General features: G+C 38.9%; 6 protein-coding genes across 9 annotated transcripts; 3 read left to right on the forward strand and 3 right to left on the reverse strand.

The window, feature by feature from the left end:
* Positions 1-102: 102 nt before the first annotated feature.
* LOC103870523 lies at positions 103-5362 on the forward strand. Its single transcript, XM_009148657.3, has 8 exons — positions 103-2579; positions 2727-3182; positions 3543-3684; positions 3763-4036; positions 4120-4192; positions 4268-4358; positions 4436-4515; positions 4602-5362. Exons 1-8 carry the CDS (start codon positions 2511-2513, stop codon positions 4788-4790), a joined length of 1374 nt encoding a protein of 457 aa, XP_009146905.1. The 5' UTR covers positions 103-2510; the 3' UTR covers positions 4791-5362.
* Positions 5222-7218, reverse strand: LOC103870522 (syntaxin-71). The gene is made up of 9 exons (XM_009148656.3): positions 6955-7218; positions 6739-6864; positions 6382-6544; positions 6188-6273; positions 6041-6109; positions 5903-5947; positions 5755-5817; positions 5569-5645; positions 5222-5482 (listed from the first exon to the last, which is right to left on the reverse strand). The coding sequence occupies exons 1-9, from the start codon at positions 7108-7110 to the stop codon at positions 5470-5472; spliced, it is 798 nt and encodes a 265-aa protein (XP_009146904.1). The 5' UTR covers positions 7111-7218; the 3' UTR covers positions 5222-5469.
* Positions 7219-7392: 174 nt separating this feature from the next.
* LOC103870524 (DNA-binding protein S1FA3) lies at positions 7393-8612 on the forward strand. The gene is made up of 2 exons (XM_009148658.2): positions 7393-7548; positions 8198-8612. Exons 1-2 carry the CDS (start codon positions 7531-7533, stop codon positions 8399-8401), a joined length of 222 nt encoding a protein of 73 aa, XP_009146906.1. The 5' UTR covers positions 7393-7530; the 3' UTR covers positions 8402-8612.
* A 1230-nt stretch (positions 8613-9842) lies between these two features.
* Positions 9843-14674, reverse strand: LOC103870525 (DExH-box ATP-dependent RNA helicase DExH10). 3 transcript variants are annotated; one of them, XM_033291944.1, is made up of 17 exons: positions 14582-14614; positions 13505-14503; positions 13111-13425; positions 12917-13021; positions 12756-12824; positions 12436-12603; positions 12278-12349; positions 12094-12210; positions 11800-12000; positions 11545-11703; positions 11280-11369; positions 11055-11147; positions 10806-10959; positions 10565-10713; positions 10376-10471; positions 10201-10293; positions 9843-10127 (listed from the first exon to the last, which is right to left on the reverse strand). In XM_033291944.1, exons 2-17 carry the CDS (start codon positions 14477-14479, stop codon positions 10017-10019), a joined length of 2967 nt encoding a protein of 988 aa, XP_033147835.1. In that variant the 5' UTR covers positions 14480-14503; positions 14582-14614; the 3' UTR covers positions 9843-10016. The 3 variants fall into 3 exon arrangements, with proteins under 3 accessions (XP_033147835.1, XP_009146908.1, XP_009146907.1); XM_009148660.2 differs by having other exon boundaries at positions 9847-10127; positions 13505-14508; positions 14586-14674; XM_009148659.2 differs by having other exon boundaries at positions 9847-10127; positions 13505-14508; positions 14582-14666.
* An 89-nt stretch (positions 14675-14763) lies between these two features.
* Positions 14764-19740, forward strand: LOC103870528 (probable DNA helicase MCM8). 2 transcript variants are annotated; one of them, XM_009148663.3, is made up of 17 exons: positions 14764-15065; positions 15285-15428; positions 15504-15621; positions 15704-15926; positions 16024-16187; positions 16336-16599; positions 16725-16820; positions 16949-17101; positions 17523-17593; positions 17669-17787; positions 17956-18085; positions 18242-18293; positions 18372-18519; positions 18602-18776; positions 19030-19200; positions 19292-19405; positions 19523-19740. In XM_009148663.3, the coding sequence occupies exons 1-17, from the start codon at positions 14856-14858 to the stop codon at positions 19568-19570; spliced, it is 2400 nt and encodes a 799-aa protein (XP_009146911.1). In that variant the 5' UTR covers positions 14764-14855; the 3' UTR covers positions 19571-19740. The 2 variants fall into 2 exon arrangements, with proteins under 2 accessions (XP_009146911.1, XP_009146910.2); XM_009148662.3 differs by having other exon boundaries at positions 14891-15065; positions 15282-15428.
* On the reverse strand, positions 19695-22257 carry LOC103870526 (pentatricopeptide repeat-containing protein At3g09650, chloroplastic). Its single transcript, XM_009148661.3, has one exon. The coding sequence runs from the start codon at positions 22172-22174 to the stop codon at positions 19835-19837; it is 2340 nt and encodes a 779-aa protein (XP_009146909.1). The 5' UTR covers positions 22175-22257; the 3' UTR covers positions 19695-19834.
* Positions 22258-23410: the final 1153 nt, after the last annotated feature.

Raw genomic sequence — 23410 nt, forward strand, 5'->3', positions numbered from 1 at the left:
TTCATCATGTAATGAATTACATAGAGTTGCTCAGCCGGAAGCTAAAGTTGCAGAGGAACAACATCATGCTAAGACATCTGAAGCTCAAAGATCACCTGCTTGACGATATTTTATGTCTTAACATTGGCGTTCTTAAGGTCCGAGGTTGCTCTGTCCCAGTGGCGGAGGCAGGATAATTAATCATAGGGGCAAAATATTTTTTAAATAGAAAACTGCATAAATACTAGTGGACTTCATTTGAATTCAAATGTGATAGGGGTCAAAAATGTTATTTGATCGGGGTCATCTTTAAAAAATGGTAAAGCTTAAAGTATATTTTCGTGTGGGTCAATTGACCCCCTCCCTAATAAGCTGCCTCCACCACTGCTCTGTCCACCTGTGAGCAAGCTTAGAAAGTTAAGATTAAAACTGACGAATTCAGAGAAATGGAAGGAACATGGCCGGTGTTTAATCTTCTACCTTTGTGTCGACTTTATGATCCATTAAAGGAACTTGCCTATCCAAGTTACTGCATGTGTCAGTGCCTTCGTGACATGGATCATTAGCTCAAGTACTGAATAAGGAAGTGTTTGTGTTAAGAGATGCACTTGTATCAGACGCCGTGTTCTTAGTACCCCTTTTTCTTTAAACACCAAAACAGCCAAACTTAGTAACTGATACTACCACCTCCGGTAGCTATTCTAACTTGTAACTTTCACCAAATTGGTTAAACAAGCTCACCGAAGAGAAACTGGCCGGAATCACAAAGATCTTCTAAATTAGTAGTATTATCATTATGGTTTATACTTAAAAGTATTATAACTGACGCATCATAGTTATAGTTATAGTTTACCAATCGACACAGGGGTAGAGATTTGGTAGAGTTAGCCTAGGTAGAGTAGTACCCTTGGCAATTATTCTGTGTCAGCCGTTGAAACTCTCAATTACTTCCACATCTTCTATTGCTTTAAAAAAAAAAGGTTTCTGCTTCTGTTATTATCTTCTTTTCTACAAAAAAAAAGTGAATTCATTTTGGATTTTTCCATAATCTCCAAAGTATCTAGAAAGGAAAGATTTGTATGTCATCTGATATATTTTAATAATTGGTTATATGAACTACTAATCTGAGTTTATTATCTAAAGAAACATTTTCGGCTGAAAAGTTAGCTAGTTGCCACACTCATTTGGCATTAAGGGCATGTAAAAAAGACACATGTGAACTACCAGAAGGGATCCATCCACATCCATTCCTATATTATATATTACTTGTATTGGATTAGTTAGACCTCATATTTTTATTTAGAATTCAAGAGTTTTCTATAATTTGGTTGAATATTCGTATTATTCTATGGATTTTGGTTTCGAGTAAGTCGGATGTTGCATCCTTTCCCCTTCCTTGTCTCGAGAGACAGATAATAATTTGATGTAGATACACGGTTGACCAATTGTAAATAAACAAATGTACTCATAATAAATTAACTATAGATTGAAATTGAATCATATATGGAGATCATGTGCAGAAAATATACTTTAAGATCAGAAAATAACAGAAATGGTGTCCCATGATTAGGCCATATCCAATTTAGTATGCAAGTATATTATTTTGGGAATATTGTTGGTAAATAGTTTTCTAAATATTATTAGTAAATAGATTTGATTTGAATATTTTATTCATTTTCAGGGATTGCTGCATGGGATGATAGGTAAGAATCAAATGGAGTATATACATTGAATATCCTCTGTTTTACATATAGATTTTTTTTTTCACATATATTAAGAAGATATATTATTTTATCTCAAATGAATCATTTATGTGATTTTCAATTTTCAGTCAAACTAAAATAATAATTCAATTATTTTATATGTATTTAAATAATATTAGCATTAAAATAATAACCTTTTATAAAAACTTACATGAAACAAATATTTTAAGCATTTATCTTAATAAAACGAAAATACTTGTTTAAAATGCTAATCAGGGAAAAAAAGAATATAATCCAATGCTGTTTATAATTTATGATTAAAGATAGACTGAGTTCAGCAAAAAAAAAAAGATAGACAGAGGACAAAAGTTTTTTGTTTTTTGCAACTTTTTTTAAGACAAAAGTTATTATGTAAATGTATTTTTTTTTCACTGTGTGATTAAATTTGGAAATTTTCTTGTTCTACCTGAGCTACTTTGTAATTGGTAAATCAATATAACCATTTATTAATGTAAAAGAAAAAGAACCTTTGTTGAATTCTGTGAATTGTTCAGAGACAAGATGCTTGGATGTTTTCTAACTGTTAAATAGTTCCAGTTGCATTTAAAATAGGGAAGAAGTACATAGATAATATAGAAAAGTACAGCAAAGTCGATAATGCTAACCCTAGTCAAATTAATTACTTCAATTTTTAAAAATGTTGCAGGGCCGTACCAAATATAAGCTTTTTAGCTGAAAGACGGACAATATCTGGAAAGTGTTTGATCGGTCGGAACCCAGAAAAGAGGAAAATTAAATTTCTGATTTTGAATCCTTTTGAGTTCAGTGATGGATGGTAGAGATAAAGCTAGCGAAGAAGAACAACATGGCGTCTATCTCCAACCTCCACCGCAAAGGGTAAGACTTTTCCTTTGAATCTTTTACTTCTCTCCTTTTTTAACTGTTTCTGGTGAATTTTATGTTATGGGTACGTTTAGGGTTTAGGGTTTTGACTCTGTGTATGAAAAGGTTAGGCTTTTAAATGATCGAAGCTGGTGTTTGCAGGATGGAGACTCAGAGGAAGAGCTATCACGAGGCAGAGACCTTCAGGTGTTGGATTTGCTACCAGCAACAACAACACCTGAAGATACTGGAGATGATCTTTTCAGTTATAACACATCCTTAACATCAAGCCCTGTTGCTAAAAAAGTCAACTTTTCTACATTGTCCAGCCCTAGAATCGGTGGTCCATCCCTCAGCCCTTCCTCTTCAAGAAACTTTACTAATAATAGCCTCAAGAATCTCATCCCAAAGCCAAACAAGATCAATGAGGTGGATATCGAGAAAGCTGCTGGTTTGGCCTTGGCTTCCTCAGGCAGAGACAGGTCATCAACTTGGAGTCTATCTAATATTTTTACTCCAAGGAGGAACAAAACTGAGTCCTTGCCTGTAACCCCTATAGTTCACTCCAACCCTGGGTCCACGCACGGTGGATACGTGGCTGATCCGGTTACTTCCATGGTGAGTTTCTTGATTGGTCGATTCATTTAGATTACCATGTGAATTATACTCTGGCTTGTGCTGTTATCTCGTTGGAGAGAGTATGTTTAACAGTTTAAGTAATGTACTTTGCTTGTAAGATAAGTTTAGCTTTTGTTTTAACTCTGAGATTTTGAAGGCTCTAGACGATTTAATAAAAATTTCGATAGTTTAGGGGTCTAAATTATTATTTTTTTACAAATTTGGAAGCCTATATATATATATATATATATATATATATATATATATTAAAATTAGGGAGGTCTAAGACGAATGTTTCATTCGGGGCCATGACTGGTTTTACTTACTAGAATTCAATTTTAAATGTTTTGTCTTCAACAGAAGAAGGGTCCTCCACTGCCTTTTCACCGATCACGCTCTGTTCCAGCATTCAACAAAGATGGAAGTCTTAGGCAATCAGGTGTTTTCCGAGTCATTCCCACTCCAAACATGTCGCCAACTAGAAGTCTTTATAAACGTAACGGTTAGTTATTTGTAATTTTTTTCCATTTTGTCTTTAGAACAAGAGATTTTTATACTTATAATAGTGAAAATGTTTCAGACACGGGTGTTGATGGAGGAGAAGATGTTCCCGAGGAAGAAGCTGTGTGCAGAATCTGCCTTGTCGAATTGGGAGAAGATTCAGAAGCCTTCAAGATGGAATGTATGTGTAGAGGTGAACTTGCTCTTGCACACAAAGAATGTACAATCAAATGGTTCACCATCAAAGGAAACCGAACGTGTGATGTGTGCAAGCAAGAGGTTCAGAATCTCCCTGTGACTCTTCTCCGCATGCAAGATTCTCAGGGTGGGGCTACTGAGACTTCTCACTACAGGCAAGTCAAAATCCAAACGATTACCATTTGAAAATGGTACGATGATGTTTATTCACCGGTACTCTCTAGTCCCTTTTTTTCAGTGTATGGCAGGATGTTCCAGTTCTTGTCATTGTAAGCATGCTTGCATACTTCTGTTTCCTCGAGCAGCTTCTGGTGAGTTTTTGTATTAGTACACTTCTCTGTACCAAGTTTTTAAAACATCTTCTTGTCTTAAAAATCATTTTACAGCATACTAAAATGAAATCCAGCGCCATTGCAGTAGCTTTACCGTTCTCTTGTATTCTAGGTCTTCTTGCCTCGATGACTTCAACAACAATGGGTAAGAGTCTCTTACACTAACCAGTTTAACATAAAAAGAATTACTCAAATTATCAGTTATAATTTATTACTGTGCAGTGGAGAAGCAATATGTTTGGGTTTACGGCACAGTTCAGTTCGGTTTTATAGTTTGTTTCTCTCACATTTTCTTCGAATTGGTGAGAGTCCTTACCTCTCAAGAACAGAACATGATACTCTGGTTCTTGCTCTATCTCCTAATTTTTGGTTGGTTTTGTTTGTGCAGGTTCACATGCAGCCGGTTGTGTCAATTGTCTTGGCCACATTGGTTGGGTTCGGACTCACCATGAGCGGCACAACTGGTCTAGTCGAGTTTTTAAAATGGAGGAGAAGGCAGAGGAGAGCTGAACCTCCAAGCGGTAGTCAGGAGGATCCACCATCAGTTCAGACAGATCAGAGCATCTCTGTATCATGAAACTGAAGCCGAAGCTCCTGAATACTTTGATCATATGTTCCAGTAGCAGTGTATGGTATCAAATCAAACCATTTCGAGTCTAGCGTTCTGGACATGTGGATTAAGTAATGATACTTTGGAAGAGTTTAAAGGCTTGTATTTTGGGTGCTCTCTTATTCTTCTGTGTGAATGTGAGTGTAGATAGTCTGGTGTGCTCTAAAAGGGTACTTTCCTTGTACAAAAAGTAATTATGAGATCCAATGTAAAAGCTTATTGGCTCTTATTTAGCTTTTCAATAGTGAATTTACATGATGTCAAAATCTCCAAGTTGATAGTTCTCTTTGTCGTGGGTCTTCTTGACATTCTCATACACAAGCAGATATAGCACATAGCAAACGACTAGCTTGACTAGCAAACGGCTAGCTTGACGGCACATTGACAGGGACAACGAATGAATGGAATTACATAAATTTGGTAAATTTAACAAGGTTATATATATTCATCATGTAATGGACATGAACAACATGGAAACAACTCGACAGAAGAAACAACTTGAACAGTCTTGACACTAAGAAGAAACTCCCGTTGAAAGATCACACAAATACCACCAGAAACAAGCACACAGACATTGACTCGGGTAGGAAACTTTAATAGCAGATGGCAAGAGAGAGTAGTGATGGGTCCTTTCTTGTTCATCTCATTACTTCAGTACACTGCAGAGGTCAAAGGTTTGTTTCGTTACGAAAGCATTTTTTTTTCAATGTAGTCTCTTTTGTGTGTGTGTGTATAAGAAACTTACTTGTACAAGTATGCAGCGATACCCAGAACAATACACAACAAAACAATATCGATGCAGAAGTTCCTGCTTGACCTCAGCTGTAATAAGAAAACGCCATGTTTTTTTTTTTTTTTTAATGTTAGGAATCAAGAACAGGCCAATGTGGCTGAGAGTTTTGAGAGAAAAAAGGTTCCAAACTCAAATCACCTGGTTCACAGTATCTTTGAGTCTAACATTGGTGTTCTTAAGATCCGAGGTTGCTCTGTCCACCTGTGAACGAGCTCAGAAAGTTAATTCAGATTATACAACTGAGAAAATTCAGAGAAAAGGAAATGAAATAGACGGTGTAGTCTACCTTTGAGTCGATTTCATCCATCAGAGGAACTTGCCGGTCCAGCTCCTGCAGGTATCAGTGTCACGTGACATGGTTCATCAGCTCAAGTGCTGAATAAGTTAGAAGTCTGTAATACGAGATGTAGTTCAAGAAACTCACCTCGTTCATGTCAGACGCCATGTTCTTCAAAGCATCTAAACCTTCGGAGATCATGTCCAGACCTTGGTCCTGTTAAATAGTAGACATAGTCATATAGATACCATCAGAGCTTAACTGAACAAAAGTGTAGAATGCAACACCACTAGCCTGTTTAATTTTCCGCATCTCAAACTCCTGTCTGAACTGGCTGGATTCATGTGACTCTTGAAAGTAATCATCATCAAAACGCCCATCTAATATCCACATTAGAGGTGTCAGGTTGCTCAAAATAAGAATAAACAGTTAAATTTATTCAAAGATAATACAATAAGGAACACAAAGCTAGTTGGGGTTTGAATCACCTGAATCAAATTTAATATCAGGACGAGACGTTGTAGAAGGAGCCCAAGCACTAGTGCTTTTAGGACCACCCGCTGTCCCATCAGGTATAGCTTCAATCCTCGCCGGAAGCGCAAGTACCAAATCGTTTCTCGCAGCAAGCTCTTCCGTCGTAAGGCCCTTCACCTAAAACAATTTAATAGATCACCACTAAGTTTACACAAAGTTAATTCATGATTTAGTCAATCTCAGTCAATGCACTATCATCTCAATATAGTTACTACCACAAAACATACATCTATGAAACTTACTCACACTATAATTAAAAAAACAATAACTCATATAATATATAAGCTCAACTAAGGAGAAAGGAAGCTAACCCGCTTGAGAGCAAGTCTCTGCAACTTGGGAACTTCCTCCGACAATCTAGCCTTGGTCCTGCGGATCTCAGCGTTCATCGCAACAGCAGAAGCTCTGTTCTTCTCCTTGGTAACAATCTCAGCTTTCTGCAAAACAAAAATAGGGGCAAATCAAATTATGTTCTATGACCAAAGCACAAAGCTTTTGAATCTAAACAGGAAAAGAGGGATGATTACCTCGAGAGCTGTCTCGATTTGAGTCTCGAAAGCTCCGTAGAGACGAGCAAAAGCATCATCGCCGGAGATGTTGGACTCACGCTGTTTGTCGACGTCGTACTTGTCGTACTTCTTGCAGATCGTGTCAACTCTGGTTAGAATGTCGATCACTGTCATCTTCTCTCGCCAAGCAACTTCCGGATCTAAAGGATAGAGAATCTCTCTGATTCGAAGACTTCCTTCTAGTTTGTGTCCGAAGAGTTTGGTTCGGCGACGAAAGAGAAAAACTTAACAGCCTGGAGGAATATTTATGAATCACCCCTCTTACTTTTGTTTATTTATAGATTGACCCTAATAGTTTTTTTGGAGACAAAAGAATCCTAATTTCGAAGGGGTATTTGGTTTTCAAGGGACATGATTGGTATATGAAATAAACTTTGAGCCCTATATTGAAAATAAATTAGATTTATTACCAAACTAATCCCGTGGACTATTTATTTATGAATTGCTGAATCTTTAAGACAAAAGAAAATTATAGTCTTACAACTGTCTCCGGCGACTGGTGTTTGATCTCTCGGAGCTTCTGGAAGCGCAGCAATGGCCGATGAGTTCTCTGTAAGATCTAATCCTCTCTTTCTCTGTGTTTTAGTTTGCCTACTTGTGTTTCCTTGTTTGAACACTTAGATCAAATCTCTGGTTAGCTCACGATGATGAATATCTAGATCTGCATTTGTCTATATCGAGATTCTCCTTTCCTATAATCTTATAATACTCTCTTATGTCTGGCTCGTGATGCATGATAATCTTTTGTGGTACGTTGGGTCTGATCTTCTTGGTTAGTGCATGTTGATGATGTTCCTGTTCTAAGCGAGCATTTTTGGGTCCATTCATTTTTATTGTTGCACTGCTTATAATATACTGTAGTTTTATGGTATCCGGTGAATTTTTTTTTTCTCCTTTTGAGTTCAGTTGTTGAGGGACTTTGGTCATTTCTCATACGTATTGATTTCATGACTTTCATCGGTTCTCATGCTTGTCGTTAACTTGCTCAGATCTTGAATTGGTTGGTGAGCGTTGCTCTTGTTAATTGAAATTAAACTGACAATATTATTGTGAAGCTAATTAGGATGTTCATGGCATCAGAATACTTGTATCATGAATAATCATTGTTTTTTTTTGTTCTGCCTTCACGCTTGATCTTGTTGTGTTCTTGTTTTTTTTTTAATATCATTACTAAGTTGCTAAACAAAACTCAATGAAACAGGGAAAAATCGAAAGTAAAGGGCTGAACCCGGGACTGATCGTCCTTCTCGTGATTGGAGGGTTGCTAGTGACGTTCCTTGTAGGAAACTTCATCCTCTACACATACGCTCAGAAGAATCTGCCTCCGAGGAAGAAGAAGCCCGTTTCCAAGAAGAAGATGAAGAAAGAGAAGCTGAAGCAAGGCGTTCAAGTTCCTGGCGAGTAGACTTTTGTTGTTTATTATAGTTGTTATGATCATTTCCATGATGACTCACTTTGCACCACTAGACATTATATGACTTTTTAGTTTTTAATGTTTCGTTATAAGCATGGTGTTCTCTCGAATGGCAATGAATCCTCAACACTATAAGCTTTGCTTGGATGATGTAATATTAAACTGAGATTATATTTTGCAATTAATCATGAATGTCAACTCAGTCAGCAGTGACAACCACTAACAGCTTGAAAATTACAAAATAAATTTAGGAGTTCACAATAATTAGATCATCTATTAATTAAACGATATAAATCTCTAGTTTAATCAGGACTATGAAGAATTTACAAGATAGTTCGACTAGGTTAAGTCTAGTTTGTCTGCATACAACACCACATTTGGATGATTTGATGATACAAGCCTTCAGAGATTTGGATCATTTTGGTGTGGCAAGATGAAGTCTATACAAGACCTTTGTGATGGCGATTGGAGATTATGTAAAGTTGTTACCATAGCTAAACATGGATAGATGACTCCATAGGTCTTTTCATCCCAATGATCGACCTTCTGAACTCGTTATGAGTTTGGTTATGCTGACTCTCTGAGTACCGAGAAATCTTGGTTCATGTCTTGTTAATCATCTGAAGAGATTCCTAGCTAGATGTTATCAATAGTTTTTTTTTGCAATCAATTTTCATCACTTACTCAAGATGTTATCAAGTCTTGCATTAATAGTACGAAGAGACGGCACCCAAGTGGCGTACGTGCAACCTATTCCAGCTCTTGATCTTGCCCACTCAATGGGCCAGCTAGAGATTCAGACTTCTGATCATTTTGGACATAAGTCTTGGACGCATTAGAGCTATGAAGAACGGCTCGTTCTGATTCAGTCGACATAAAGGAGTACCTTTAGCGAACAAAGAGGTGAAATCATCAGAAATTACTTTTACTTCATTTTCCCAAGAAATCAAATGACACAATAGCTACAGTGGAGACAGATAAAGAAAGAGTGCACCCAACTACCTGCGAGACCTGTTCTCGTTTTGGTAACTTTCCACATTGTGCAGAGTCCACGTTTATCCTTTTTCAATTGTTATCAATGGGTTCATTTAATTGAGCCAAATTTAAAAACCAATAGATAGAGGGCCCAATCACTTCACTGAATTTTGTATTCTTGGTTTGTCCATGAGATGCAAAATGGCGATCTTTCACAGGTTCTTTGGATCGGTCTATGGTAGCCTTACTGAGTTTGAGATATGTTATGAAGATGGTTAATTACAAGAATCTTCAGTAACGCTTGTAAGCATTTCATGGGACTTTTGTTAAGTTTACTACTGTTGAAGTTACTCTCCATTATTGCGTCCAAAAATTACCATGGCCAAAGCATCACATATACGCATATTACTAGTGTTACTTAAATAATTATTGATCATGCCTGGTCAAGTTTAGAACAGGAATCGGAAAATTTCACCACCATCTTAACTTGTTGATAAACCAAAAGACATCGTGATTTAAGGTTCAGTGTACAAAAAGAAAAGTACAAACAACCATTTCTCAGTGAAGTCATGTTACATATTCTCCCCATGGCTACACCAATTCAGCGAGCTAAACTCTGCAACAGAGTTGCTTATAAATAAAGCGAGTTCGCAAACATAATACCTCTTCGCAAGCTCTCGCTAGCAGCTGCAAACTTGCTCGCCAAATTGTTCTCTCCAACTGCTTCCGCTGCAAGTCGAAGCTGAACACAAAACACCAATCAAAATGGCATAAGATTTACTATAGCTGAGACATAAGAGTTTAGGGGAAGTTACCTGGTTCAGAAACTCGTCGAGTCTTCTAGCGCTCCTAATGATACTTCCCTCGAATATGTCAGTCTTATTCATAACCTCTGCAAAGGTCGAGCCCTTCTCAAAGCCAAACAATCGAGAATATCAAATTACATGTCCTTAAAAAAAATAAGCATCTCTGAAATCAAGTAATACTAACCGTTGACCAACAGTAGATAACGTCCATCAGGCCTTCCCTGATGGTGGATTCTACATACTCTTCAACGTCAATTTCCAGTTTGCATTCATGTTGTATCTGGCACCACAGAAAAAAAAAAACATTACAAAACAAAGAAACCATGTTGATGAATTATAAGATAACAAGCTTTCAGCTGGGGAATTAATTTACCTCTGCAATTCTCCGTGCACTATCTTTGAGCTGCTGCAACGGTCTATTGAGTTCATTTTTTAGTTCTACCTTTTCATTTGATTTATCTACAGGAATGAAACAGCTTGCGAGGGCAGCTACTTGGTGGTGATCCAGATCATTGAAAGTACCTGAGATGATTTTTTAATGTCAACACCACGCATGACATAGTCACCAGAAAGGCCAAAACTTAAAAACGGGGAAGCTAAATAAGTTGTCGTACCATTGAACATCAGTTCAGTGACAAGCAGTTCATCCCCTGTGTCTATCAAGCAGGCAGCTCGTCCCTTTAACTGGACGACACCATCAGCATCAATGTGTCCAAGTTTCTTTAATACCCGAGAACGGTTCCTAAGCTCATCTCTAAACTTTTGAAGCTGCAGAGATAAACAATACGAGGTCAAAACATTGGAGGGTGATAATAGCCTCAAACTATAATAGAGAGACATGGATGAGCAAGTGCGTAACATACCTGGGAATCACGCATTTTCGATTTGAACTGCTGAATTTCATAATTCACCTCCGCTTTCCTCTGGAAACTCTTCATTTGCTGATCATCTTCAGACTGCAACACAGAAAACACGAGACAATAGATTATTGATTAAGTGCTTAAGTTCTTCGTATGATTTTTTTCTCAGAATTTCTCTAACTTCATATTCAAAATGACAAGATAACGGGATAGTGAATGTAACGAGACCTTGTGCATCGGATGCGCAAGTAACTTCTGCTCAGCTTCTTCAATTTGGCTGACCAGCTCAACTATCTCTGTATCTTGAATATTCATGTCCTGTCGATTACATTCTATTAGATACAATGAGGTCCTGAAGTCTACTTTATGCTAATTTTTAGTTTAAACATTTGAAGCCTATAAAAAAAGTCTGTATGCAAGACGAGATTGATGATTAAAATATTGGGTAAACCATTCATGGAAGATAGCACTACTTAAAAGATTAAAGAAAAACCTTGACTGGATGGAGTTTTGGGAACCCTAAAGGGAAGCGACTCGACAACTCCTGTACTGCAAGCAGTATGCTCTGTCTTGCTTCTAGTGGCCGAAGATCAGACGGAACCGATATCCTTAGTCTACTCAAAGCAGTGATTAATGGTAGCTGAACAGGAACCTAAAACGCGCAAAAGCACAATTCTTCAAAACTCCACTACTAATAGAATAGAATAAGAAGCAAGTCTAGCGACCGTGAAAATGAAAGTGAACTCACCACATGCATCTCACCCTTTTCCCCTGGACGGGGAGGACACGGTTTTGGCTTTGCACCATTCTCGCTAACACCAGTGGAGCAATGAAGCAGAGTATCCACTATATATCCGCCACCTTGTGAAGAGGTTCCAACGGAAGTTTTTTTAACAACATTAACTACAACTCCCCAGCCCCAGTCTGTTCCACCTTCTCGTATCTTAACCTGTACAGAAACACTTCTCCCAGTAAGTTATGAGAAGCTTCGGTCATATACAATACATACCAATGGTCAATTAGATTTGAAAAAAGAACTTACCAGCCGACCAGTATCAAGAAAACAAAGCACCCTTTCAGGCCTTATTATTTCTGACATAAGTTTCTTTTCCAGTGGAGCTATGTCAAGTTTTAGCTTATGGTACTCAGCAACCTCCGCCTGCAAATAACTTAAAAAGTAAGAACGGGCCCAAATCACAGACGTGAAATATGAAAGCGCTGAGCACCTTTCCAGAAGCATCAAGGATGGCAGCTTCCTCTTCAAGTTTGGTCACCTTATTCTCAATATCCGGTAAAGCCTGAGGTTACAACACCAACGTTTAATTAGCATCAAAAGTGTAGATAAAAATTAGAAAGAGAAAGGGGAAGAACATCCGACAGCTACCTTTTCATATTGGAATTGGTGGAACGAGTGCTTTATAACATGCTCAGCTGTAAATTGTCCTTCGGCACGACTCAATAGATTCAAAATTGTGTAGTAACTCAACCTAAAAGTACTAAGCAAAGGGGCTGGTTTGCCCAGCATCATGTCCTTGAGTACATCCATTTCCATCTGTTGAATAACAACATAAAAAAATCTAAGAGATCGAAAAAAAAGAAGAGATTTATCTAGAATCAATCCTCATCGAAGAGAGCGTAGATGCTCAATTGTTTGGTGCATATGTCCTATATAACTATAATAGGTAGAGATAAATCAAAAACTACCTGTTCATCAATCATAATAATGCAGATACCACGTTCATCCTTTCCACGACGTCCAGCCCTGCCGCTCATCTGCAAGCATCCAATATAAAGAGACAGTTACCACAATATCATTTGCGCCACTTCGTCACATTCATTACTAGCATCAACAAACTACAACCCACCTGGATATATTCACCAGACCCAATGAAACGATGGCTGTCACCATCCCACTTCTTAACAGCAGTAAACACTACAGTTTTTGCAGGCATGTTCAAACCCATAGCAAACTGATGCAAAAGCCAAGAATCATAAATTAGCACAACAGAGAGAGTACCAAAAGTTATACAACTGAAAAGAGAAGCTTCAAATATCTTACAGTTTCTGTGGCGAAAAGCGCTTTTACAAGTCCTTCTTGGAAAAGAAGTTCCACTAATTCCTTGAGGACAGGGAGAAGACCAGAATGGTGGACAGCAATACCACGTTGGAGCAGCGGCAGCATCATTTCAATGGCAGACAAAGATCTATCCTCCTCATTAAGGCACAGCATAGCATTATTGAATACCTCTTCCACAGTCGACTTCTCTTCATCCGTATTAAAATCGAGTTTTGACATTGACAGTGCATGATTCTCACATTCCCTCCTACTGAAGCTGAAGATGATGACTGGTTGAAACTTTCTTTCCATGATCATCTGCAAAGATAGATAAGAGTTAAACTAACAAACCTACATGATACGTAGTCCACTGTTTTAGTAACAACAAAAATCATACCTTTACAATTTTGTAAACATCAGAATCACCACCACCGCCGCCACCACCTTTAGCGCCGCCCCTACCACCTGATTTGCCATTAGCACTCTTTTTCCCCTCAGATTTTGGTTTTGGGAAAGTATCATGCATCTTAATGAAATTAGCCTCTCTAAACTGCTCATTCTCATCAACGACAAGGTACAGCCCACTCCCACCCATAGGAAAAGCATAATGCTGCAGAGGCGTCGGCCTAAAGTCCGTGTACACCACGTGACACGGCTGCTTATGCAGATAGCAAATCCACTCCGCAAACTCAGTAGCATTCGACATCGTAGCCGAAAGAAAAACCATCTTAATAGCAGGCGGCAAGAAAATAATACTCTCCTCCCAAACAACTCCTCTCTCCCTATCCTTCATATAATGAATCTCATCAAAAATCACCCAAGCAACCTCCTTCAAAACCTCAGAGCCTCTATAAAGCATCGCTCTCAAAATCTCAGTCGTCATCACCAAGCAACTAGCATTAGGGGAGATCGTGACGTCACCGGTCATCAACCCAACGTCGTGAAACTCGTGCTGCAGCTCTCTGTACTTCTGGTTACTCAATGCTTTCAAAGGAGAAGTGTAAATCACCCTCTGCTTATCTCTAAAGGCCATGGCGATAGCATACTCCGCAACAGCTGTTTTACCAGCTGAAGTGTGGGCGGAGACCAAAATCGATTCTTTCCTCTCCAGGCACGCTACGGAGATGCTCTGGAACGGGTCGAGCTGGAAAGGGTAGGTTTTGGCCATGTCTCCGTTGTAGAGAGGATTATCTAGAGTTCCGTGAATCGCTTCCTCTTTCGACGGTGTGTAGCCGTTGGGGACGGCGACTTCGTGTACGCAAGCTCGTTTCTGGCTGCTTCTACGCTTCGTCGTGGGTTCTGGCGTAGGGGTCTCGTCGGAGGATGCTTTTCTCTTGCCGAGTGTCTCCGGTGATTCCATTATTGTGCTCATAGATCTCTCTCCCTAGTAAAAATTCTTCACTACAGAATCAACAAATCAGAAATGTATCAGGAAATTAGGGTTTAAGCATACGAATTAGGGTTTAATTGGTACCTACGATGACGGTCGTGAAAGACGGAGCTATCTCGGCGGCGGAAGCTTATTTCTCGTTTTAGTTTTTTTTTTTGTTATATACGAGAGAGTGAGTGTCCACGTGGCAGATAATAAATCAATGGGTTTAGGGTTCAATAAATAGGCCCATTTATAAAGCCCGTAAGTAGAAAAGCCCATTAACGTTTATTTCCCGCCAAAAAAAATAATTAACTACGGAAGCGAGACTTGTTCTCCCGACGGAGGAGTGGTGAGTAACGGTGGTTTTACGCTGGTGATGGGTGTATACGGAGACGGAAGCGAGGGGGGAAGCATGACGTCGAGACGCCGTGGATCGATCGGCGTTGATTCTACCGATATCGCGAAGATATTAGCTGTGTATTTCAGAGACAACGAGAACTCGTGCATCGACGAGGAGAAGTTGATGCTCACGGCGGAGCTTATCCGGATATTCTCTTCGCCGAGTGGTAGAGACTTAGTTTCCCAGGTATCTCATTCGGAAACGATTAGGTCATTGCTTCTTCTAGACTTATTCTGACGGAAAATCAAAAATTTTGGTGAATTTTCTCATTAATCGATTTTGCAGAAATTGGACTCTAGATTTCATTTTTGGTAGATAGAGAATGATTAAGTAGCTGTTCTTAGTATCTGAATATACAGTTCATAAGTTTCTTACATGGCTTGGTACAAATTGTGAGAAAAGCAGGTGAGTGAAGATGGTGGTGGTTCCTTCTCTTTGCCGCTTGATCTTCAACAATTCAAGAAGTTATGCGATATCGAGAATTTTTTCATTAATTTGGAGGATAATCCCAAAGGAGTCCTCCCATGTATGAATGCTGCAGTTCACAAGGTATGGTATTATATATCTTTGGTGTTTGTTTGCTTGGATGGTATGAGATGAAGACTTACTTAACATCTTTCACAGGTTTTACTAAGTCAATGGGAGACTAATGGCTTTGATGATGTTATGAAGATCAATATTCGTCTGCATAATTATCCTGAATCTTCAATCTCTCTGAAAAACCTCAGAGCAGCATATATTGGTAGACCTTATAATTGCATTACAAACACTCTAAGGAGACAAAATCATGATTGGCCTTTGATTTTGTGCTGCGTTAATTGCAGGTAAGCTTGTAACAGTTCATGGGACCGTTGTTAAAGTTAGTACTGTGAAGCCTCTTGTGACACAGATGGCTTTTGACTGTGCAAAGTGTAAAACTAGCATAACCCGGGATTTTACTGACGGAAAGTTTTCACCTCCGCAAAATTGTGACACCCATGGATGTAAGTCCAAGATGTTTATTCCACTCCGATCCTCCGCTCAGACCATTGATTTTCAGAAAATCAGGTGTTCTTCTCTTTTTACCTCTTATGATTTTGTGTCCTTCATTTTTGCTAGTTAATGTATCTTTCCATTGTTAATCAACTGTCCGACTGTTTTTCAGGGTACAGGAGTTGCAAAAGCCTGAAGACCATGAAGAAGGAAGGGTACCCCGAACTGTAGAATGTGAGCTGATGGAAGACCTTGTGGACACATGTATCCCTGGTGATGTGGTGACTGTTACAGGGATTATAGGTGTAATTAACAATTACATGGATATTGGGGGAGGTATTGATTCTATAACTCTTATGGTTCTTTTCATAGTTTGTAAGGGAAAAAGTGTTTGCTATCGTTTATTGTATAATTAGCTAGAAATTGATTTAATATGTTAAGCCGTACTCAATCTTAACGAACTTTTAAAATGCTAATGTTCCAGGGAAATCTAAGTCCAAGAATCAAGGATTCTACTATTTGTTTATAGAGGCAGTTTCAGTTAAAAACTCTAAGAAGCAGTCTGCATTTGAGAACTCAGAAGACTCCGGTAGTGGTGTCCAGTCTGCAGATGTTGGTGATTTATATTCATTCTCACAGAGAGACTTGGAATTTATTGTTAAGTTCAACGAAGAATATGGTTCTGATACATTCCGTCGTATACTTCATTCTGTTTGTCCATCTATTTATGGCCATGAAATTGTCAAAGGTGGAGTACTTCGATTTATAACAAATTTCCTTGGGCAATCATTGTTGAAGGCTTTATAATTACTGTTAGAAGCATTGTATAACATGATACTTCTGCCGTCTGTATATTTCTTGTCATTTCCACAGCTGGAATAACACTGTCCCTGTTTGGAGGTGTAAGGAAGCATTCGATGGATCGGAACAAAGTTCCAGTCAGAGGAGATATTCATGTCATTATTGTTGGTAAGATCTTAAATCAATTTAATATAATGGCATAATATAGAGAATACCTGGGCTGAGGGAAGCTTATTTGTTACTAGTTTGAAACTGATGCACCAAAATTTTGATTGATGATTTCAATGCGCTAATAGGTGACCCTGGATTGGGAAAAAGTCAGCTCTTGCAAGCAGCATCGGCCATCTCCCCTCGTGGCATCTATGTATGTGGTAATGCGACGACTAAAGCAGGGCTCACCGTTGCTGTAGTGAAAGATTCTATGACAAATGACTATGCGTTTGAGGCTGGTAACTCCTTCCCTCCACTTTATTTAGCAAGTATAAACTTCAGTATATGGATATGATTCTACCGTTCCAGATATGGGTTTGAGTCATGTTGTTGATTGATACTTACCTAAAGTCCCAGTCTAGTTGCGTCAGAGGTGCTAATAATTTGAAGTTGGTGGGTGAGGCATACCTTGTAGGGTTTAACGGATGTCATTTCTCTGTAGATGTTATGATGTCTATAGTTTAGCTAGAATGGGGGATCGGTAAGCAGCAAGCTAAAGTCTTTCTTCAAGATAAAGATAGTACAATCACAGTCTGAGCTTCAAGTCTTCAACAGTATATGATAATAGTAGTAGGACAGGGTTTTATTGAATAACTTTAGTGAAAAGTTCTAGAAAGAGAAATCCTCGTCTTTGTTAACCTAGTGCTACCCTATGAGCAGGTGCCATGGTACTTGCAGATGGCGGGGTTTGCTGCATTGACGAGTTCGATAAAATGACCAACGAGCATCAGGTTTTTCTTATCAAAAATGTCATTACTTCTGATGCTTACATTGTTTTATTATTAACTTACATCCCATTGTCATAGGCTTTGCTAGAAGCAATGGAACAACAATGTGTCTCTGTTGCAAAGGCTGGGCTTGTGGCCAGTCTATCAGCTCGGACTTCTGTTATAGCAGCAGCAAATCCTGTTGGTGGCCACTACAAGTAATTTTATTAATGTGCTATCTCATCATTGTGGGGGTGTTTAAATCATAGTTGTGACACTGTTCAGTGCAGAATAACCCTGCATCTTTTAAGTTTTAACACTGGGTGAGAATAAAAAACAGCGTATTTTTCTTGATACTTACGATCATCTTCATGATCTCATTTCAGCCGTGCAAAAACTGTAAACGAGAACTTAAAGATGAGTGCTGCGCTTCTCTCGCGGTTTGATTTGGTTTTCATATTACTTGACAAACCTGATGAGCTACTCGACAAGCAAGTCTCAGAGCATATTATGTCGGTGAGCATCTCCATCTGAGATTTTTGTTGTGGAACATGCCTCTAAGAGATATTAGCATACATTTAGCTCTCGTTGATAGACAAAATTCTGTGACAGCTATTGTTAAGTTAATTCAAAGCCATTAATAGAATCTTACCTTGAATTATTTTCTGGTAGCTTCATTCTGGAGGTGGAGAAGCATTACCTGCATTAAAGAAGTTTAAGACAGGTCCAGTTTCTTTTGGTTGTTAGGTCTAGCTTGTATAGACATGACTGTATTTGACATCTCATTTGATTTCAAATGCAGCATCAGGATCTGCAAATATACATGCCAAAGAGGGTTCTCTACTCTCAAGACTGCGGTTAGACCCTAAGAAAGATGATGACTTCACTCCCATTCCTGGCCAACTGCTTAGGAAATATGTTGCTTATGCAAGGACTTTCGTCAACCCTAAGTAATATGATCCGTCTCCCAGCTGCAATTATTAGATGCTCACCAAATCAGGCATTATGTGTAACATCTCTTTATCTATTCAGGATGTCAAAGGCAGCTGGAGAGATAATTCAAAAATTTTACTTGAAGCTGAGAGACCATAACACATCCGCTGACTCAACACCAATAACAGCAAGACAACTGGAAAGTTTGGTCAGGCTTGCCCAAGCGAGAGCTCGGGTTGACTTAAGGGAAGATATAACAGTCCAGGACGCAATGGTAAGCGAGAAAATTATTGCCTTGTACCCTATGTCTGAGCATACATGCATTTGTTTGACCATATACTCAATCATTCTTACCATACACACGTACACGTATTATTTCCTCGGCCTTTTTTTGCTGAATATGGTAAAGTAGCTAGCATGAAAATTTAAATATAAAACTGCATTGTTGTGATGTTGGCTTGGACAATGAATATTTTGCTACTGGCTATAAAGATGTCTTGACTTCTGTCCTTGGATTGCTTTTTCAGGATGTGGTTGAAATAATGAAAGAATCTTTGTATGATAAGTTCGTAGATGAACATGGGGTTGTGGATTTTGGTCGGAGTGGAGGAATGAGTCAACAAAAGGAGGCGAGACGCTTCTTAAGTGCTCTTGATAAGCAATCAGAGTTGCAGCAAAAAGATTGTTACTCTGTTTCGGTATGAACAACCTCTATTCTCCAGAATTTAGCTACTCGCTTCTGACATTTATGGTGACCAGTTTCTTACTCAATAGAAAAAAATTCTGCAGGAGCTGTATAGTTTAGCTGATAGGATCGGGCTACGAGTTCCAGACATTGATACATTCCTAGAGAACCTGAACACTGCCGGCTACTTGCTCAAGAAGGGACCAAAAACTTACCAGGTATACATATATTCCTCTACCTACCTCAGAAACAAGAACAGTCCATGAACATGCAAAAGAAGGCTAAAGGATTTGATTTGATTTAATTTTCTCACACTGTCTTGATTTCATATACAGGTCCTCTCCTCATCTTATTCTCGGAGTCAGTCATCCAGGTCAAGATGATCAACATTCCTGTCAAAAACCTTCCTTACAGCAAAAACTTTTAAAAGTAAATTTTGTAAGTTCTTGTATTGCTCATATCTAAGTATGAATCTTGATCATGATATCAGTCAAATGAATATTATAATGCCAGAAACTCCTTCGTATTTAATAAGACATGAACTTGGGTTGAATGTTTACGTTGTGTAGTATAGACGACATCTAATATCTAAGATACACCCTAGTATACATTGGTGAATGAGAGAGTAGCATGATCAATAGGATGATCTAGTCTTCTCTTGGACCTAACTTCCACTCACTGCCATAGTAAGAATTAGGCAAACCAAGCCAAAACTTGAAAGCTTCAGCCGCTCTCGTTCTTTCTACCCTCCTCTCTACCCTTGCTTGTGACGCGTGTTTGCTAGTGAACATCCTAGAGTGCATCTCCACGTAGATCTTCTTGAACTTAGTTTTGTTCGGAGGTATCCCATTCTCCTCCATACACGCTATAATCTCCAGTGCTTTCTTGAAAAACGCAGCCCTCACACATATATCCGCTAACATATCTAACAACCCTTCATCAGGCTTCAGCATCGGAGGAGAAGAATCTCCTTCAGATTCTTCTCTCTTCTTCACCACACACCTTTCCTTTATCTCCTTCCACAGCAAGAGCGCCTCACCAGGCTTCCTCGCCAGAGAAACCCCGTTGGCTAGACTCCCATAAGTCGCCACGTTTGGGTGAAACCCGTTCTCTTTCATCCTCGAAACTACTCTCTTTGCATCTTCAATCAAACCTAGCCTGCAGTACCCTTCAACCAACATGTTCCACGCGATCAAATCCACTTTGACCCTTGGGTCTCTCATCATCTCATCAAACACCCTGTTCGCCAACTTTGGTTGCCCCGACATGGCAAAAGCCTTCATCAAAGTAGTATAACTAATCTTAGTCGGTGCAATCCCTCTCGTTCTCATTTCATTGAAGAACGACAAAGCTCCTGCGCTGTCATCTATAAGAATGCATCCATCTATAATGATGTTATAGGACACAACGTCTGGCTCGATCCCTGCATCTTCAGCCATCTCTCTTAGCAAATCCTCCGCCTTATCTATCTGCAGCTGCTTGCAATACCCTTTGAGGAGGACATTGTATGTAATCCTATTGGCAGGTACACCCATCCGAGCCATCTCAGCTAACACTTGCCGTGCTCTATCCATCAACCCGGCTTTAACAAAAGCTGACACAACCGTTGTGTAGGTAACTTCATCCGGGTGGCTATTTTTATCATCTTGACGTCTCATCGCCTCGAGCATTCTAGCTGTGTCCGCCACACGTCCATTCTTCATATATCCTTTCATCAACGTCGTGTAGATCCTTGAGTCAGGAGCAAAGGCTTTAGGCAACAATGGAGGCTCATCACTCGGGTTAACCGAGTTAGGCAGCAGCTTCTTGAACACATCCTCAGACCCTTCTTCGATTACTTCATCCCGAGGAGTATAAACTGATTCTTCATCATCCTCAAACGCATCTTCAGCTTCAGCTTCTTCTTCCTCTTCTTTCTCCTTCAAATCCTCTCCATTGCATTCTCTCAAAACCTTGCAAAGATCTCTCCTTCTCTCCCTCATCGCTTGAACAATCCTCTCCGCAGTTCTCAAATCTCCAAAACCAACATAAGCCGCAACTAAGGAATGCATCGTAGTCATACAAACCTTAACTCCCTTCTCAATAATCCTCTCCACGACAAACACAATCAGCTCCTTCCGACCAACTCTCGCACACAGCTTAATCATTACATTATAAGTCAACACATCAGGCTCACAATCCCACTCAGACATCTCACCGAACAGCTTCGAGTACTTCTCTGTATCACCAATATTCGCACAAGCGTTAAGCACAGCGTTGAACGCAGCCGTGTCAGGCCTAGACTGAGCGACCAAAGATTGATCTCCAAAGCGTTTAACTCTTCGTGTGATAGCTGTAAAGAGTTTGATAGACTCTTCAGGTCCATCATCTCCAGCAGCAGAGAGGCTAGCTACTGCAGCTGTCCACGCCTTAACGTGTGGTAAGTACCCGGAACGGAGCATTGACTTGATGACGGAGACCGCGTAAAGCGTTTGGCCGGACTTCGCGGCGGCCATGGCGAGGAGGCCGAGGGAGTTAGCGTCCAGGCGGTGGAGCTGGCGTTCATTGCGGAGGCGCGTTAGGATAGACTGCGCGCGCGTGAGGCTCTCGGGCTTGGATTGGTAAGACAATTGCGAAACTAAACGGCTAAGACAAGTGGGTCCAGGGAGATGAGTGGATTGGACATACTTAGCCCAAGCTTCATCGGTTCTTCTGTTGCGGAGGAGAGACAGAAGCTCTTGGTCGTTGTGCGTTGAGTAGGCTTCTGGAGAAGAGCCTAAGAATGATGAGAGGTCTCCGGCGGAGCTGTTGGCTGTGCCGGAAGCGGACCGTGCGAAAAAGTGGCGGCGTGTGGGGAGACCAGCGGCTGTGAATGGTGGTGGGTTGATTGAGCAGAGTGATATGGGGTTGAGGGTGAGACTGAAAGAAGCTGCGGCGGTTAAAGTGTTGGAGTTTGGGTATGGAGGAAACGACGACGATGAAGCTGGAGGTGGTCGGAGAATGTTCATTTTAGGTCCATTGGAGAGAGAGCGTGTTTGTGTAATGAAATGATCTCCAAATGGATTATTTGGGTGGAAAGGAGTGTTGCTACGTCGCCGTATTACAATTCAAGCAACTGTTCAAAATTAACTAGGTATTTTGCCCGCGATGCGGGCTTAAACATTTTCATAATTTTTGAAAAGTTATTTGTACACTATATTTATTATACTAAATTAAATCTTAAAATAACTTAATATTCTATTTTTAATTATATAATTAAAAATATTATTTGATTAATATTTAATTATAGAATTTATGTTTTAACTTTTTTACTAAAAATACTTTTTCAGATAACAATACAATATATATATATATATATATATATATAAAAATTTTCTTTTTTTTAATTATATTTTTAGATTTTGAATAATTAAATATTCTATTTTTAATTTTATAATTAAGAATTTTATTTGATTAGTATTTAGTTATATAATTCATGTTTTTAACTTTTTATTAAAAGACTTTTTCAGATAACAATACAAGATATACAGAAGTTATCTCTTTTTAATTATATTTTTAGATTTTGGATAATTCTTACTATTATTAATTTTAATCAATTATCTAATCAAACAAATTAAATTAAATTTCGTTTTTATTTTTTTAGTTTAGTTATACATTTTATTCATTAAGGGCATAAACGATATTAACCACTCTAACTTTTAACGTGAGAGCTCGATTCCAAAAAATTACTTCGCAAATAATAGTATAAATATCTCCACATTTAAACCTTTTAGACTCATATTAGAACTATAGTTGAATTCTTTTTTTTTTGAAACATAGAACTATAGTTGATAATTGATATCAATTGTCTTAAATAACCTTCAATTTAAGTTAGCTTAAATGTAACGGTTTAAGTTTTTAATCATAAGAAAAAACCATAACGAGTGTTCAACAATTTCGAGATATTATAAGGGCTTATTGACCTGATAGCCATATTTCAAAGACAAATGAAGAGAGTAACAATGATTTTGACGTAATTTATTGTCAGACTTTTTGGCTTGATTCCATCCGGTTATACCCCTCACCATAACAAGTTGTCGGTTCGTTGTTATAAAGTAAACGACGTGGAGGGTTTGTCTGCCACAGTAACAATCACATGTAATAGGGATCATTGTGCGCAGCTGTCTTGAGCACGTATGAAGGAGGATATAAATCAAGAGTAGTGACGAACAGATGTGAGGGAGATAGAGTCTCTGTTAACATAA

This window comes from Brassica rapa, chromosome A05, assembly GCF_000309985.2.
Source record: "Brassica rapa cultivar Chiifu-401-42 chromosome A05, CAAS_Brap_v3.01, whole genome shotgun sequence".
NCBI classification, from domain to species: domain Eukaryota; kingdom Viridiplantae; phylum Streptophyta; class Magnoliopsida; order Brassicales; family Brassicaceae; genus Brassica; species Brassica rapa.